Source organism: Mytilus galloprovincialis, chromosome 12, assembly GCF_965363235.1.
Source record: "Mytilus galloprovincialis chromosome 12, xbMytGall1.hap1.1, whole genome shotgun sequence".
Lineage (NCBI taxonomy): Eukaryota > Metazoa > Mollusca > Bivalvia > Mytilida > Mytilidae > Mytilus > Mytilus galloprovincialis.
Genome location: NC_134849.1, coordinates 55,230,265 through 55,245,967, shown reverse-complemented (window position 1 = coordinate 55,245,967; position 15,703 = coordinate 55,230,265). Strand labels below are relative to the sequence as shown.

Genomic DNA, 15,703 nt, shown 5'->3' with positions numbered 1-15,703 from the left:
TACATAAAAGATATTTTCGAACTTAATCTATCGTTGATAAGGCTAATTCTTTGACATATTTCTTTAAGCTATCGGATTTAGTTCTAAATGCGTGTTTTTCAAAAATATTCATCTATCACATCTCGATAACAACACTCGTTTTCATTTGAAGGGTGAAATTACCAACTAAATCATGTTTTTTGTTCACCTGTTTATGTAATCCCTTCGATATCTATATCTATATATGTCATCACCATCTGATAGTCGTTGCTATCCAATCATACACATGTATGTATCTCATAGGGACACATTGAATAATAAAGATTTCAGTGTAATCCATGTATTCATTGGAGAACGAATGCCGGTATATCAAAATCGACACCCTTATTACTATAGTTGATACCTTCTATCTACCGTAAGCCTAAAACTAAAAAGACACAATGATTACTGATTGCAGAATGGAGTTGTAAATCAAATTGGTGAGCTAACTACAAAGAAACGATTGTGAGGCATCCAAGTCAAAAACCTCTAGAAATTGTATGTACATGATCGAGTTGACCTTGCTCTAGATATCCAACATGTTTTCTTCTACAATTTTCCAATTCTCCCTATTTTATCGAAGATGCTAGAGGCTAATTATCTAGAAATAATTGTGAACCTTCTTTTTATTTTATTATGAATGGAAATATACAATTGGATTTAGATTAACAAATGCATAAAACTGAAACCAGATAAACATTCTACATGTGACCAGTAAAACATGCATACAAGCACACAGGTTATTCATTCACGACCATTGCTGTTTTTGGGACGACCTCTTACATTTTTACTGGTCGATGTCGTTGTCGACTGTAGGTGTCATCATTTTTGCTAATAGTAGCAAACATGTACATGCTGTGTTTTTACAAAAATTGTTTGTAAATTTAATTCAAACAAAAATATACCGAAAGAGATGCTGTACATTGTTATCATTTTTTGGATTTAATACTTTTAATACAAACACCAAGATTAAAAAACATACACACACTTAGCTATCTGAAGTACAATATTAACTAGGATGTTTATTATCTGAATTGTTTGAAAGATTTATCAACATCAACAGTACAGCTATGTCAAAGCTAGACATAATTGTACAATACAGATTGAACCATCATTGTTTCAAGTCGAGTTTCGTGCAATTGGTTATTAAATGCATCTTGCATCGTTTCAGGTTAGTTTTCTGTTATGCCGTCTATGGATAAAAACTCCAGGATCGCGTGATTACATTTTACTTGACTTTTTCGATGAAATTGCATAAACAGGTGCAGCTACTAAATCAGGTTCTTTGGACTTGATTTTGATTGATTTTTTCGTTGAAATAGCGTATATTGGTTCATTGGTTATGCTTGACGACGGGTTAGTTGAATATGTGTTCGTTAAAGTGATATTTTCACTGTTCGATAATGTTTTAGGTTCTACGTCAGATTCTTTTGATTTGCTATTTATCGATTTTTTCGTTGAAATGGCGTATATGGGTTCATTGGTTAGCTTGGTTGGCGACGGGTTATTTGAACTTGTATTCAATGAACTGCTATCTTCACTGTCAGATAGTTGTGTCGCACGGATCCCGTGAGACATGTCCATGTATTGTTCTATTGTCGCACTGCTCCTGTGTGACATGCCAATGTATGGCTCTGTTGTTGTATACATTGCATCCCTGGAATCTTCAATTTCATCATAGTCATCAAACTGACCAATAGACGATTTTCGGTCTTTCTGCGCGGTTAAAGTAAACTTAGACGCATTTTCACCGTCAGTCGTAATTTCTTCTATGCCATCATATATGTCATCTAACGATAGATTCTTAGTAAATAAATGTTTCTCCACATTAGGAGTTACTGCGTCTTTTCTGTCATCAATTTCATCGTAATCTGGGATTTGCTCACTTGTGAAGACATGCGAAGGTCGGAAAAGAGTTGACATTTCTTCTGAAGTATCAATATCATCGTAATCACCCCCAGGAAATTCATTTGTAAAGTCAAGTTGTCTTCGGGATGAAGCTGTCACATCTTCAGAATCATTGATATCATCATAATCACAGGTGAACTCATGAATATATTTGTTTTGTCTTCGGGAAGCATGTGATGCATCTTCATGTTCCTCAATATCATCATAATCACTGGTTAACTCATTTGAACATATTGAAAAGTCGATTTGTCTTCGAGAAGTATGTGACGCATCTTCTGGATCGTTGATGTCATCATAATCACAAGTTAAATCATTTGCAAAGTAACTTTCTCTTCTAGTTGAATTTTGCACATCGTTGGGATCCGTATTACCAGATAATTCATAAATGATATCACGAGCAGGAATTGGAAAGTTCTTCGTGTCTTTAGTATCTACAAAATCAACTTGTAAAGCCAATTCGGGACATTTCTTGTTTTCTGTTTCTGTTTTACTATCCTGATTTATGTTTATTGTAGGCTTGTTAGGTTGATACTGCTCTTTGAAGTCCTTAGTAGGATGATAATTGTCTTCGTGTTCAGATCTACTGTTGATACAGGGAATATGCTCCATTTGATGTGATTCAATATTGATAGTGTTCGAGTTAAGTACTGATTGTTCCGTTTGTGTTTTAGTATGACAAATACTGTTTATTGAGTCATCATTATCACTTGTTTCTTCCGCTTTTCCAGTAGTAATGTTTCCGATTTCTGGTTTTGATCGATGACTGCCTCGTTTGAAAGTTGTAAGACGTTTATTTAATTTATCGTTTTTAAAAGATGTCTGCACTTCCAACACACTTCCGTTTCCGCTGTTTCTCCCATCACTTGATTGTTCATTGATACTTTCACTGTCTTCTATTATGTCTTCCAATGGGGATTGCAATTCGGTAATTTGTACAGAATATGAACGCTGGTTTACAACAGCAGCATGCTCTTTCACATCCTCCTTTTTCCGCTTGTTGCTACTACCATGATTACTTAAACAAACAATACAACGAAATATACTTATTAAACTGATCTAAGTGTGTTCCTTTGGTTGTCACCAAAGATTTTAAAATATTGAATAAATCAGATACCAATCACAAAAAGTAAGCTAAATAGTCGAAAGAAAAAACAAACAAAAGTAGATATATCCCAATTACTACCATATGAAAAGAAAGTAAATTAACAAAAATCAATACTAAGAGCCATACATGTAGCTCCAATAAGAAGTCTACTGACGAATTTTGGCCATTAAATACGGTAAACATTGGTAATACTCTTCATGAAAGGGCAATAATTACAATAAGGAGTTATGGACGATTTCAGTCATGTTCTACTTATATAGATATTAGAAGATGTGGTATGGGTGTCATTGAAACAACAATGCATGTTTTGCTTTTTAAGTGTCCTATTTATTATAGTTTAACTCTAATAAGGCGTCTTATGACAATTTCGACAATATTAACGTTTTTGTAGATTTTTATATGTGCCTCAATTTTGCACACTAGAGTTACTAACTTAATATATCTATTGTTTTGGGTTTTTTTTTGGTTTTTTTTATATAAAAGGCACAAACACAATGTGAAATTGTTGTTAAAGGGCATTACTCCAATAAGAAGTAGTCAAAATTTCGACAATACTAACTTCTTGCTTTGCTAATTATTTTTATCTGTATAAAGTTTTCCCCTGTCATTTGTAGCTAACACAATAACAGACAATAATGGAAAACAAACAAATTGCGAAAATTGAGTCTTTGGGTCAGGTGAGCTAAAATACGGACTCTTATAACTTATGTTCCTGTCATAATAACAAATTGTGGTATTTTTCTGTGCCTTATCAAAGTTCAAATAAGATTTTTTATAAAGATAATGTAGAACATGATATAATTACAAAAACAAATCATTATCAGAGTTAATTATAAAAAAACTGGTAAAGACGAAAAACAGTACGTATCAAGTTTAATTGTTTCGAATCACGCTACGAGGCAATTAGTCTTAAACAATAATCTCATTATCTTGAAATAATTACTTAACAAATTACGGTTTGATTGGTGGTATTATGGTGTGACTAAGTTTTCATTGGTTAGAAAAAAGTAATATTACAAAAATACTAGACCCGAAGAAAATTTAAAACGGAAAGTCCCTAACCAAATGGCAAAATAAAATGATAAAACACATCAAACGAATGGATAACAACGGCCATATTCCTGAAAAAAGTAAAATCACAAAATTAAAATGCTGAACTCCGAAAAAAAATTCAAAACGGAAAGTCCCTAATCAAATGGAAAAATCAAAGGCTAAAACACATCAAACTGACTTAGTTAGTAAAGGCCTTTTCGAATGTAGAAAATGGTGGATTGAACCTGGTTTTATAGCGCTAAACCTCTCACTTGTATGACAGTCGCATCAAATTCAATTTATTGTAATGCATTGTATTGCATTGTATTTAATTGTATAGCTGATGTTTGTATTGCCTGATCCTTACGGGTGGAATTTTGCAATACAGATTATATTACAGTTCAAGATAGTTTTACCTTGTTTTGATGCCAACGATAATAATTATAAGGACAATCACCAGTGAAATTAATCCCATCAGTCCATACATTGATATACCTGTAAAAAATAAAATAAAGAGGATACCGAACTCTTAGGAAATTATTTAACAAAAACTCCCTAAGCAACTAAACAATGTTTTTTCTATTATATTATATAAAATTATTGATTAAATTTTATGTAAGAAGTGACTCAAATAACGATACAATATCGAAACTAATCTCTCAGACAGCGACCAATGAAGGTCATACTTGTTTTTTAATTTAGTTATGTATTCTATCAAATAACATGAAGAAACAATTTTGTTCTTCCATTTAATGCTTTTAATTCATGTTAAATTTTCTTTCCTTATTCTTTATGTATAATTAGAGCATGTCGTATCAGCAGGTTCACGTGAGCAGGTTGATTGTTTAGCCTTCTTTTAGTGATTACGAACATGCTATATGTTACGTTTAATATTTACTGGAGTTTAGTTTTTTTATCTAACAGTTATAATATAGTATGCTGTGTTGATTTGCGTTTTATTTTCTGTAACTGTATGTTGTTTGAATTGTCCATTGATCGTGATTAAAACTCGAAGGCAGAGTGAGATAATACAAATGAAATGTCTGAACACACGATAATTCAACATGGAACCTAGTCAGTGGTTGTTTATTGGCCTACTTTAATGATCTTTGTAAGTCTTAGAAATTCGCCATGTTTATATTCTTTGTTAGTCTTAGAATTTCGCCATGTTTATATTCGCTAAGTCGGGTGTATCTATTTTCTGTGTTGGTCTTCAATGTATTATGTATTCGAGGTTTTTTTTCTGTAATTAGTTAAGACGTAAGTTTTATCATGTAAATCTTTTATATTCATTTGATAAAATTTACTGTTTGCAATAGCATAAATTGTTCTAAATAATAAGGATGTGATTATCACAAGCAGAAAACCCTAGCCGTATTTGGAACAACCTTTTTTAACTTTTGATCCTCAGAGCTGTACAACTTTGTACCTTTTTTTACTCTCGAACTTTTATATGTGGGCGTCACTGGTAAGTCTTGTGTGGACGAGGCGCGTTTTTGACGTATTGAATTTTAAACCTGATGTCTTTTGTTATCTATTTTTCATGTGTTTCTTTGCCTAATACGTTCTCCTTTTTATTTGTATTGTAGTCCTGTACTATTATGTTGTCATTTTAATGTTATATTTAACAATGCCATTAAAGTGCGAGGTTTGGCATGCCACAAAACCAGGTTCAACCCACCATTTTTTTCTTTAAAAATGTCCTGTACTAAGTCAGGAAAATGGCCATTGTTATATCATAGTTCGTTTCTGTGTGTGTAACATTTTTACGTTGTGTTTCCGTTGTGTTGTTTGTTTTCTCCTATATTTGAGTGTGAATTCACATTACTATAAGACGTGTCACGGTACTTTTCTATCCCAAATTCATGTATTTGGTTTTCATGCTGTATTGGTTATTCTCATCGGATTTTGTCTAATGCTTAGTCCGTTGCTGTGTGTGTTACATTTTGATGTTGTTCTCCTCTGATATTTAATGCGTTTCCCTCAGTTTTGGTTTGTTACCCCGATTTTGTTTTTTTTGTTCATAGATTTACGAGTTTTGAACAGCGGTATACTACTGTTGCCTTTATTTATATGCTCTCCTGGTTGATCTGTAGATTAATTTGTGCTGATTTGAACCGTGGTATTTTTATATGTCTCACATCACTCATATTTATGTAAAATCCGATTCATGCATGTGTTATATATGAATAAAAGATTCGTAAATCGTCATCATGTGCAGTAGATAAACACACATATCTATAGTACTTGCCTATAATATTATTACTTTCAACCGTTTCACTTGGTAAGACAATTTTCTCTACAAAAAATAAATTATTCACATATGAATAGAGCTGTTTACTTTGATTTTGTCATTTGATTACTACAATTGCTAATACTGTGGATTCATTTTATTTATATTCGTTGGATACTAATTTTCCTGGATTTCGTGGGTACAGGAGATGCACGAATTCAAATATTCAACGAATTACAAATTTTCTAAACGAAAGAGTGTAGACTTTTCCAAAATCACGATATTAAATATCCATGAATATGTAAGTCTTCCTCAAACCACGAAAATTGGTACCCACGAAAAAAATTTGTTCCACAGTACACTGCTTATGGTTTTTATCAGATGCATTTACACGATGCCTGTTTGTTACCGGTTTCGAACAATAAGTGCACTTGATGCACGTCAGGTAATTGTTACCTTGAAAACTGCATAAATTGTTTGCGAAATGTATGTTCTAGGTCAGAACAAATCTACAAAATACTTGTACTCAATCTAATAATTATCTTAGTTAATATATCAATGTACAGTAAGCCCCTTATTAAGTATGATATAATTGCATAGCACAATAGCCAGTGTATTATTGTGTACCGGTTGCGTCCATCTAATGAATATAATTCATATTTAGTCGCCGTTGTGGTAAATGCGCAGCATCCCAACCAAAGAGCAGATAACTGTTCAGAATCCAACTATTTCAAAGATATGGCCTCCACAATAACCTGTTAAATTTCATCGATTTTTTTAAGGAATATATTCATAGAGTCCTTCAATATGGCGCCCAAAGGTAAATAAATAACTCTTACGAAACCATTTTCAACTGAAGATAATCTATTTTTTTATATTATTTCAGAGGACAATTAAAGATTTAGAATAATATGGTCAAATGCATAACTTACCCAATCTACATATAAATGTCCGTCTGTCTGTGCAGTCTCCTAACGCTGTTGATGAATTCCGGATGTCCATGTACTGACACATCATTGGATTAATAGATGATGCTTGATCTGAAAAAAAAACGAATCATGCATTAATATAGGTATATGCAGTTGTGGGATATACTTTAATGGGATACCTAATTTACCCACATATTAAATCAAAATACATTTTAATTTCATTATTTAGGGCTTAGAGGATATCGTTGTAATAGAAGAGAAATACTGTAGGCGTATTTGAATCTATACTACAAAAGGATTTCATTTTGCCGCAACTCCTCTGAAACCATAAATTTGTGTTTGAAACACAAAATAATCAAGTTTGTCAGTGGAAAAATATCCGAATTTGAAGACCATTATCGATCCATGTCTTAAGCATAAGATCAGTCGATGTACTGCCGGCGAAATGTAAAAAGTCCGTGTGTCAACACTTGCCAAATTGTATCGCAATTTCTCGGGCATGATGATCTAGTATACTTAAAAAAAGAAGGAAGGTTTATGTCAACATGGCAGGAAAAAAATGACACAAATAATTAAAAGACATTTTAGTAAAAGTTCTTACTAACCATACATTGTTAGATCGTCTGTATGAATGACACGTGTTGCACTGGTCCATAGTTGGTTTGTTTTTCCAGTGTCACAAAAAGATTTGTTATTGTACCACTGCAAAAATGAATCAGCGTTGTCACATAAAGTAGTTGCGGATTGTTGTGTTGTATTGCTTCCATTATTAAATCCAGATTCTTGAAAAAAACAATTATAGGTTACATAAGCTAAAACAATTTTTTCAAATACAATATACGGACAACTACTGGTTACGAAAACCTTCTAAACTCACATGAACACAGAGGATGAACATTCGAAAGTGTAACCTGTTCTTTCATATCGATCTATTCAGGTCCTAGTATACGCCATTTCTGCAACATTTTACAGTTTGTTTTTATAATGTGTGTTATGCTGTTACACAACTATCATGATTATCCAAGGTTACTGAAGGGTACGGTTTAGTGTTATTAACATGTTTAACCCTTCCATATTTTTTATGTTCTTGCCCATAAACAGAAACCTGTAACTCAGTGGTTGTCGTTGATTCAGGTTTACTTCTAGTATCACATTTTTCATGAAGGTCCCTTTTATAGTTGGGTAAACGTTATTTTTTCTCATTGTTGAAGAGCGTGCGGTGAACACAACGATTATTATCTGGTTTGCAATTTTCGCATTGGCATTCATACCACAATTTTTTGTTTGTATATTGCTTCACTAGTGACAGCTTAGTCATAAGTTATGAATATGATTTAAGGAACATACAAATGCATTGTGTTGTTAAGTTTCGACTGCAATACAGATAGACACATGCAATTTAGCTTGATTAAGTACTTCTTCGTAATATAAGCCTTACAATTTACACGGTTTTCTTTAACTACAAATGTTAGAATTTACTGAAGCAAGGCGATATACCCTGGACTCGTGTAGATTTAGTACTATGCTTAACATATTGAATAGACACTTGGCTGTCGTTGAAACTGTGTGTTGACATGTAAAATCTACCGATTGTTTTCTATTGTCGGGTACATTTGTACCTGCTCATCGATGCATAGCTCACACCACCTATTATTTATATCATATCTTTGTAAAGGGGCCAGTTGAGGATGCAGGATTTTTTAGCTGTATTGAAAACACTTTGGTGGCCTTCAGCTGTTTTCTGCACGTTGGTCGGGTTGTTATCCCTTTGACAAATTCATTTCCATTTTCAATTTATTCTATTATGAGTAACTATGTACACTTGCATTCCTAAAGGTATTGTTTACCACATATTCCTTCATAATAACTGTTGCAGTTTTCTGATCTGAGAATGATTTCTCCGTCCTGACACTGAGCTGACATACATTTTAATTGGTCTTCTGGTGTGTCATCTAATGACCTCTGTACTCCAGTAATATTTTCTATACAAATATATCAAAATAGATCAATAAAGAGGAAACCACAAGTCACCTCATATTCTGAAACCTTTATTGACATCGTTTATAAAATAGATATGTGGGTTCTTTCTGCAGGTTAAGGCAACAAATGTGTTATCATTAAAACTTGAACTACATACAGTGCGAACCTTTTTAGAGAAAATAGAGAGAAAACGATGTTGAATTATCACACTTGCTTCAATAACCATGAACAAAAAAATGATAGAAATTTACAAGAACATATTATATACCCCCTATAAATAACTTGAATTGGAACCCTCCTCTATCCCCACCCATTTCACAAAACCTAACCAAGAGAGAGACATGAATGGAATTGCCCAATATAAAATACAAATAAGATACTAACGTTTATATACAATCACATAACTCGGTGTTCGATTCGATGTTAGACAATTGGAATATGAGACAGGAGAACCGGTTACATCTAGACAGTAACACGCAGCACCCTGTAAATACAACACGTAAAAATATAAGATTTTAACATAAATCGTATATTTACAAAAATAATTTTAAATCCTTTTATCTACCAATATTTATTTTCTTTTAACACAAAATTTATTTTATGTGGAAATTGAAGACAAATTATTAAAATATATATTATACTCGAATTGTTTCGTTATACTCCATAGCATATGGTCACATAATTAAGGCAGTTAAGGAGTTTACGGAATATTCTAGCCAATAAAAACATATGTCAAAAGTCAGTTGTGGATTTTACGGTATATTCTAGTCAATAAAAGCATTTGTTACATCAAGATTTCATAAGAATAAATGTATCTTTAATACATGTAATACACAACAAACCTCATAAGCAAAGTATTGTGACGATTGACAGTACTTTTGACAGTCATACTTTCCGTCGTTAATGTCCTCAAACGTAGTAGATACTGTCTGTGGAGACATATAACAGCCTACAAATACAAAATCAACCAATTTGTATCCATCTAATAAGTTTTGAAGCCTTTTTCAACTGATTTTTATAGTTCGTTCTTATGTTGTACTGGTATACCACTGTCCCAGGTATGGAGTAGGATTGGAATCCCGCTAACATGTTAAACCCCGTCACATTCGGTATGTATGTGCCTGTCCCAAGCCAGGAGTCTGTAATTCAATCGTTGTCATTTGTTCTTGTATAGCATATTTGTTTATCGTTCATCCATTTGTACATAAATAAGGCTGTTCGTTTTCTCGTTTGAATTGTTTTGCATTGTCATTTCGGGGACTCTTATAGCTGACTATGCGGTATGGGCTTTGCTCATTCTTGAAGACCGTGCCGGTGACCTATAGTTGTAAACTTCTGTGTCATTTGGTCTCTTGTTGAGAGTTGCGCAACAAGTGAGTTTTGTGTTTATTTTTGCAGAAATAACATGTCAAAACATTCCGAAATTCAAAATGTCGGCTCCCTTAGTTACAGACAAGGAGATAGAGAAATTTTTACGCTTGCTGTCATCCAATCAGAACAATTGTTACAAAATAATTGCATTAGAATAAGCCATATTGTAAACAATATATGAGTATTTTCAAAATTTGCTTTTGGTTGACTCCGTATTTAATTAACTTCTTTGTAGACATCTTCTGGTTTTAATATTGTAGTGTTTGTTGCTCGTGCAGTGTGGATACACTAGAATGTATTCCCGTGCTTGTGGTGTATTTTTCTGCTTCCCTCACATCAACTAGATTATTCTAGTTTTTCATTTATTTCGCGTTTTAGTTTAATCTGTAATGTAAATGCAGAACTGGTCTTCTTAAAGTTAAAATATTGTTATTTGGCTGTGACAGAGCTTTCTTGTCTGTGCTAATTATATCTTAGCGAGCTGTCTCCAGAGGCGGATTAGGGGGGGGGGGGGGGGTAGGGCAAAGGGGCCTGGAACCCCCCTTTTCTGGGAAAAATTTGTTTGCTTATATAGGGAATCACTGAGGCATGACCGGAGCTGGACCCCTCTCTTAGGCAGTCAACAGGCCCCCACTTATGAAAATTTCTAGATCCGCCACTGTCATTGACACTCATACCACATGATTGTTCTCATTTCTATATAAGAATGAAATAATGACAGTGTACTTTTATGGTTTCGTCAGCTTTTTATGAAACAAAACAAAAACGGACAGACAAGTTGGTCGGTAACCATAGAAGTTTTGCAAAACATATATTTTTTCCTCTACCTCTACAATATCAAAATTATTCTATTTCCGTTTCTGTGTGTTTTTGTATTAATCTGTAACGCGACTATAGAACTGGTCTTCGTTAAGTGAAAATAGACTAATAATATTGGTTTTTAACTCAGTGCATGGCAAAATCAAAAACGTGGTAATGAATTTGAATTACCCCGTGTAATTAACCATTAATTCATGGTCAGTTTCAACATCCTGTTTATCTTTCGTGGCTGTTATAGATATGATTATTTGACAGTTTGACTATAAATGGTTAATTTAACTAGCTATTTATAGTTGACGGTTTCAGTCATGTTGACCTTCAGATGTAAATCGATTTTCGAGTCTCAAAATCTAAGTAGATGGGTGTCTGTTTGTTTGACGCATTAACCTCAACTCTAATAAATTAAGGAATGTGACAGTTGTTGTCCATTCGTTTGATGTGTTTGAGGTTTTGATTTTGTCAGTTGATTGGGGGATTTTTCGTTTTGAATTTTCCTCGGAATTCAGTATTTTTGTGATTTTACTATTTTCCGATACCCACAGATACATTCATGCCATAAAAAAAATGAGAACATTGTAATTAAGGAACAAGCAATTAAAAAAATAAATATGTGCACTCGCTCATTTTTATAAGCTTGCGCGTAGATCTGTTTTTATTAGATTGTTTATTTTTGCAATATTAATGACAAAATCTAATAGAACAGTTCTATACTTATTTAAATGTAAACAAGAATGTGTCCCAAGTACACGGATGCCCCATCCGCACTATCATTGTTTATGTACAGTGGACTATGAAAATAGGGTAAAATCTCTAATTTGGCATTAAGCTTAGAAAGATTATATAATAGGGATCATGTTTACTAAGTTTCAAGTTGATTGGACATTAACTTCATCAAAGACTACCTCGACCAAAAACTTTAACCTGAAGCGGGACAGACGGACGAAGGGACTGACGGACACACGAATGGACAAACGGACACACAGACCAGAAGACATAATGCTCATAAAGGGGGGTATAAAAAAAAAACAGTGCTTCTTATCAGTGCAAACCTTTCTGGAAAATATGTTTTGGTATTTGAAGGCTGGTTGTTCTATGTATTCCTAACAAGGAGATAATTCCATTTGCAAAAGGAAAACAAAACCAACAAGTATTGAAACAGTACCAGCTGTGTTAAAATAGCCTGCTCAAGTTCCACTCTATCTAAATTGTTTTCCTTAAATTATAGTGTCTACCAATGTGTTGTTTTATTCTTAGTTCAAATTATTTTAGTTGATGTTTATGTTGCAATTTTTAAGAAACAACATGTATTAGTTTGGCAACTTCGATTGTGCATCGATACTATAAGAGTGGGTTTTATATGGGAGAGAATAATTATGGATTTAAACAACAGACGAATTGACTAAAAATATGAAGAAATGGGAATAATGGGCAAAAGTAATAAAGAATACTAGAGAAATTACCAAACAAATCTACGAAATTTCAGGCGCGTAGCTACGTTTACGTCAAAACGCCCGGGCGTCCACTTGAATTTTGATGAAAAAAATATTTTGATAAAAAAATTACTGTTATCTTACTAAATAAAATATAAAGAACTGAATATTACAAGTACATCAGCCTTATATTTCTTTTTTCAATTACTTGTAATTGCGACGAAATTTACTTTTCAACCAAATGGTATGATATCATATTATATAGATTTGTTCATTGTCTTTCAAAGTCTGAATTTACTAGTTTGAATTTACTTATAATTATATAGATTTGTTTATTGTCTTTCAAAGTCTGAAGTAACTAGTTTGAATTTACTGATAATTTTACCCACTTCCCTTTTGTTTAAAGCAATTTATTATCTTCTGAAATTCGATATGTGGTTTGCATTTTTGTCGAGCCTGTGACATTTTCGTATGTCGCGAAAGCCAGACATAGTGATCATAAATTTCGTCGGCAGCGTCACTTTAATGGTTCAGTGTTTGGTTAAAATTGTTTTTTTTTTTAATATCAATAACTTTGTGAAACCTTCGTATGGAAGTTGGACAGAAACTGTTTATGACCAAAAATGTATCTAGGGCATAATGATGAAATTATATATTTAATTCCCCCATATTTATAGAATTAAAGAAAAAAAATTTGAACAAGTAGATACAGTCTTGGTTTATTTTTTTAACCAATTACAATGTACTTTGTCAAACCTTGATTGAATTGTGTGATACTTTGGAAGAAGTTTTTTTCCTGATTAATGTCTGAATTAAAATTTTGAAAGAAATGTTTGTCTTCCATTCTTTTATCATTATACTTATAGACATACTTATTTTTCCGCAAGTTTACATGATTAACCTCAATAGATTGTCGTGAAAGTAAGACAGAAGTCGATATTCCAGAACAAGAAAAACATCTGAAGAAAATATTTGATTTTTTTTTAAATCCTGTAAAAGACAGATAAATTCATTAATTTTTTTAGGTAAGCAATCAAAGGCGAGAACCAGGGTTCTACAGAACCTTCGCGCATTTTAATACTGCGTCTGATCATCTCCGAACATTAATTATTTCATGTTCAATAACGGCATTTACCCCATGGCTCCTTTCAAACATAAAGTAACCAGTTACATGTAGGACATTTTCTGTAAAACCAATGACCATAAGATTCCAAATTAACACAATGAATACACTAAACATAAGAAATAAACCATTTAGATTCTTTTTAAAGTATATTTTATTGATTAGAATTTTTAATAAAGGGAATGGTATCTCATTCTCGATAATCTATTAGCTTACGGGACTTCGAACCAACTACCAGCAGGTGCAATGACCTGAACCCTCAGACCCCTCGCTGAGGTTTTGGCTTACACGTAAAAATTACCTAGCTATGCCACTGTTGAATAGAGAAATTGAGTACCCCGACCAGATCCTCTTATTGTAAACGGTAAACGTACCCCAGATCAAAGCCCAGTTAGACCACGTGGTATAAGATCCAGTCCATATTTGTGCTGTCTCGTTTTCAAAACTTGTCATGGTATCTGTATGGTTAACTTCTAGAATACTGCTCTGGTTAAAGCAGAAATCTTTAGCATCTGTCCATGATAATTCTGTATTGTAATAAGTTCTTACAATAACGGTCTCTAATGCAACTGCAAAGAAAATAAGGTAAACGAAAATTAAAGAATTTCAAAGTGTTTATTATATAGGTTTCCTTTAAAATTAGTTATTACGCGATTTAAAAAAATATTCTAAATATCGGTCAATATTCTTGCTACGGCTTTTTGTAGAAGAAAAAACCCAACTTGTAATTGTATAAATTTTAACAGAAAGCCGTACGAAGTATATTAACCAACTTCATCAGCACATTAAGAACATGTATAGAATCACGGAATGAAATAGTCAGAGAAACCCTATAAACACTAATGCACTTTCCTCGGAAAATTCTACCAGTTATTTTGGTTCATTTAAATTCAAGCACAAATTTTCTATCATTCCCATTCACTGATTAATTGATTGATTGGTGTTTTATGCCACTAAATTAAATTCTAATGCAATTATTTTGTATCAATGGTTCTGATTAGATGACAGATAGCGTAAAGTTCTCTATCTCCTTGCCTGTAACTAAGGAAGCCGACATTTTGAATTTTTGAATTGCGTCGCCAGGTAAACTAAATTTGCGACAGTAAAACTACCGATGAACGTCCTTAAAGCATCAAATACAATACAGTTATCTCTTAAATATAGGTGTCTTACCTTGATGGCTGTTCAATAACATGAAAATAATCAATAGTGTCATAGGAACCATGATTCTATGTCCGAGTTATCTCCCTTAAAATAATCTGAAAAAATCAAAATAAACAAATATATATTAAAAACAAACTTGATGTACACATGCTACTATAACGCATTTAGACACAATTAAAAGTACAAAATAATCATAATATTGATAAATGGAACTGGGGAATCAACGTTGTCAAAGATACAACAATCCGACGAAAGAGCGGAAAACAGTCGAGGGCCACCAGTAGGCGTGCTTCATGCTTCCTTTGGCACTTGCTTGTTTTATGGGCAAATGACTTCACTTACAAGCTGTAACAAGTAATACTTTATAGACTACATGTACATGTAGTTGTTAAAGTACCAACCAAACTAGCGGTTGAAGTGTCGCTTATACAAGGAACGTTTTTATTATCTCACTATAGAGTTTATCCAACAATATGTTGAATTCACAGAAAAATGTAAATTTCAAAACACTTACATGCATTCAAATCGTAATTTTACAGCAGTTATTATATACATGTTGTACATCTAAAACAAAAGTATACATATTATATA

At 32.9% G+C, this 15,703-nt stretch overlaps 1 protein-coding gene across 1 annotated transcript; it reads right to left on the bottom strand.

Moving 5' to 3' along the window:
• Positions 1 to 939: 939 nt before the first annotated feature.
• On the bottom strand, positions 940 to 15,210 carry LOC143054277 (uncharacterized). Its single transcript, XM_076227233.1, has 10 exons — positions 15,122 to 15,210; positions 14,323 to 14,517; positions 10,048 to 10,154; positions 9,590 to 9,689; positions 9,073 to 9,207; positions 7,831 to 8,007; positions 7,229 to 7,336; positions 6,315 to 6,362; positions 4,480 to 4,558; positions 940 to 2,941 (listed from the first exon to the last, which is right to left on the bottom strand). The coding sequence occupies exons 1-10, from the start codon at positions 15,171 to 15,173 to the stop codon at positions 1,240 to 1,242; spliced, it is 2,703 nt and encodes a 900-aa protein (XP_076083348.1). The 5' UTR covers positions 15,174 to 15,210; the 3' UTR covers positions 940 to 1,239.
• Positions 15,211 to 15,703: the final 493 nt, after the last annotated feature.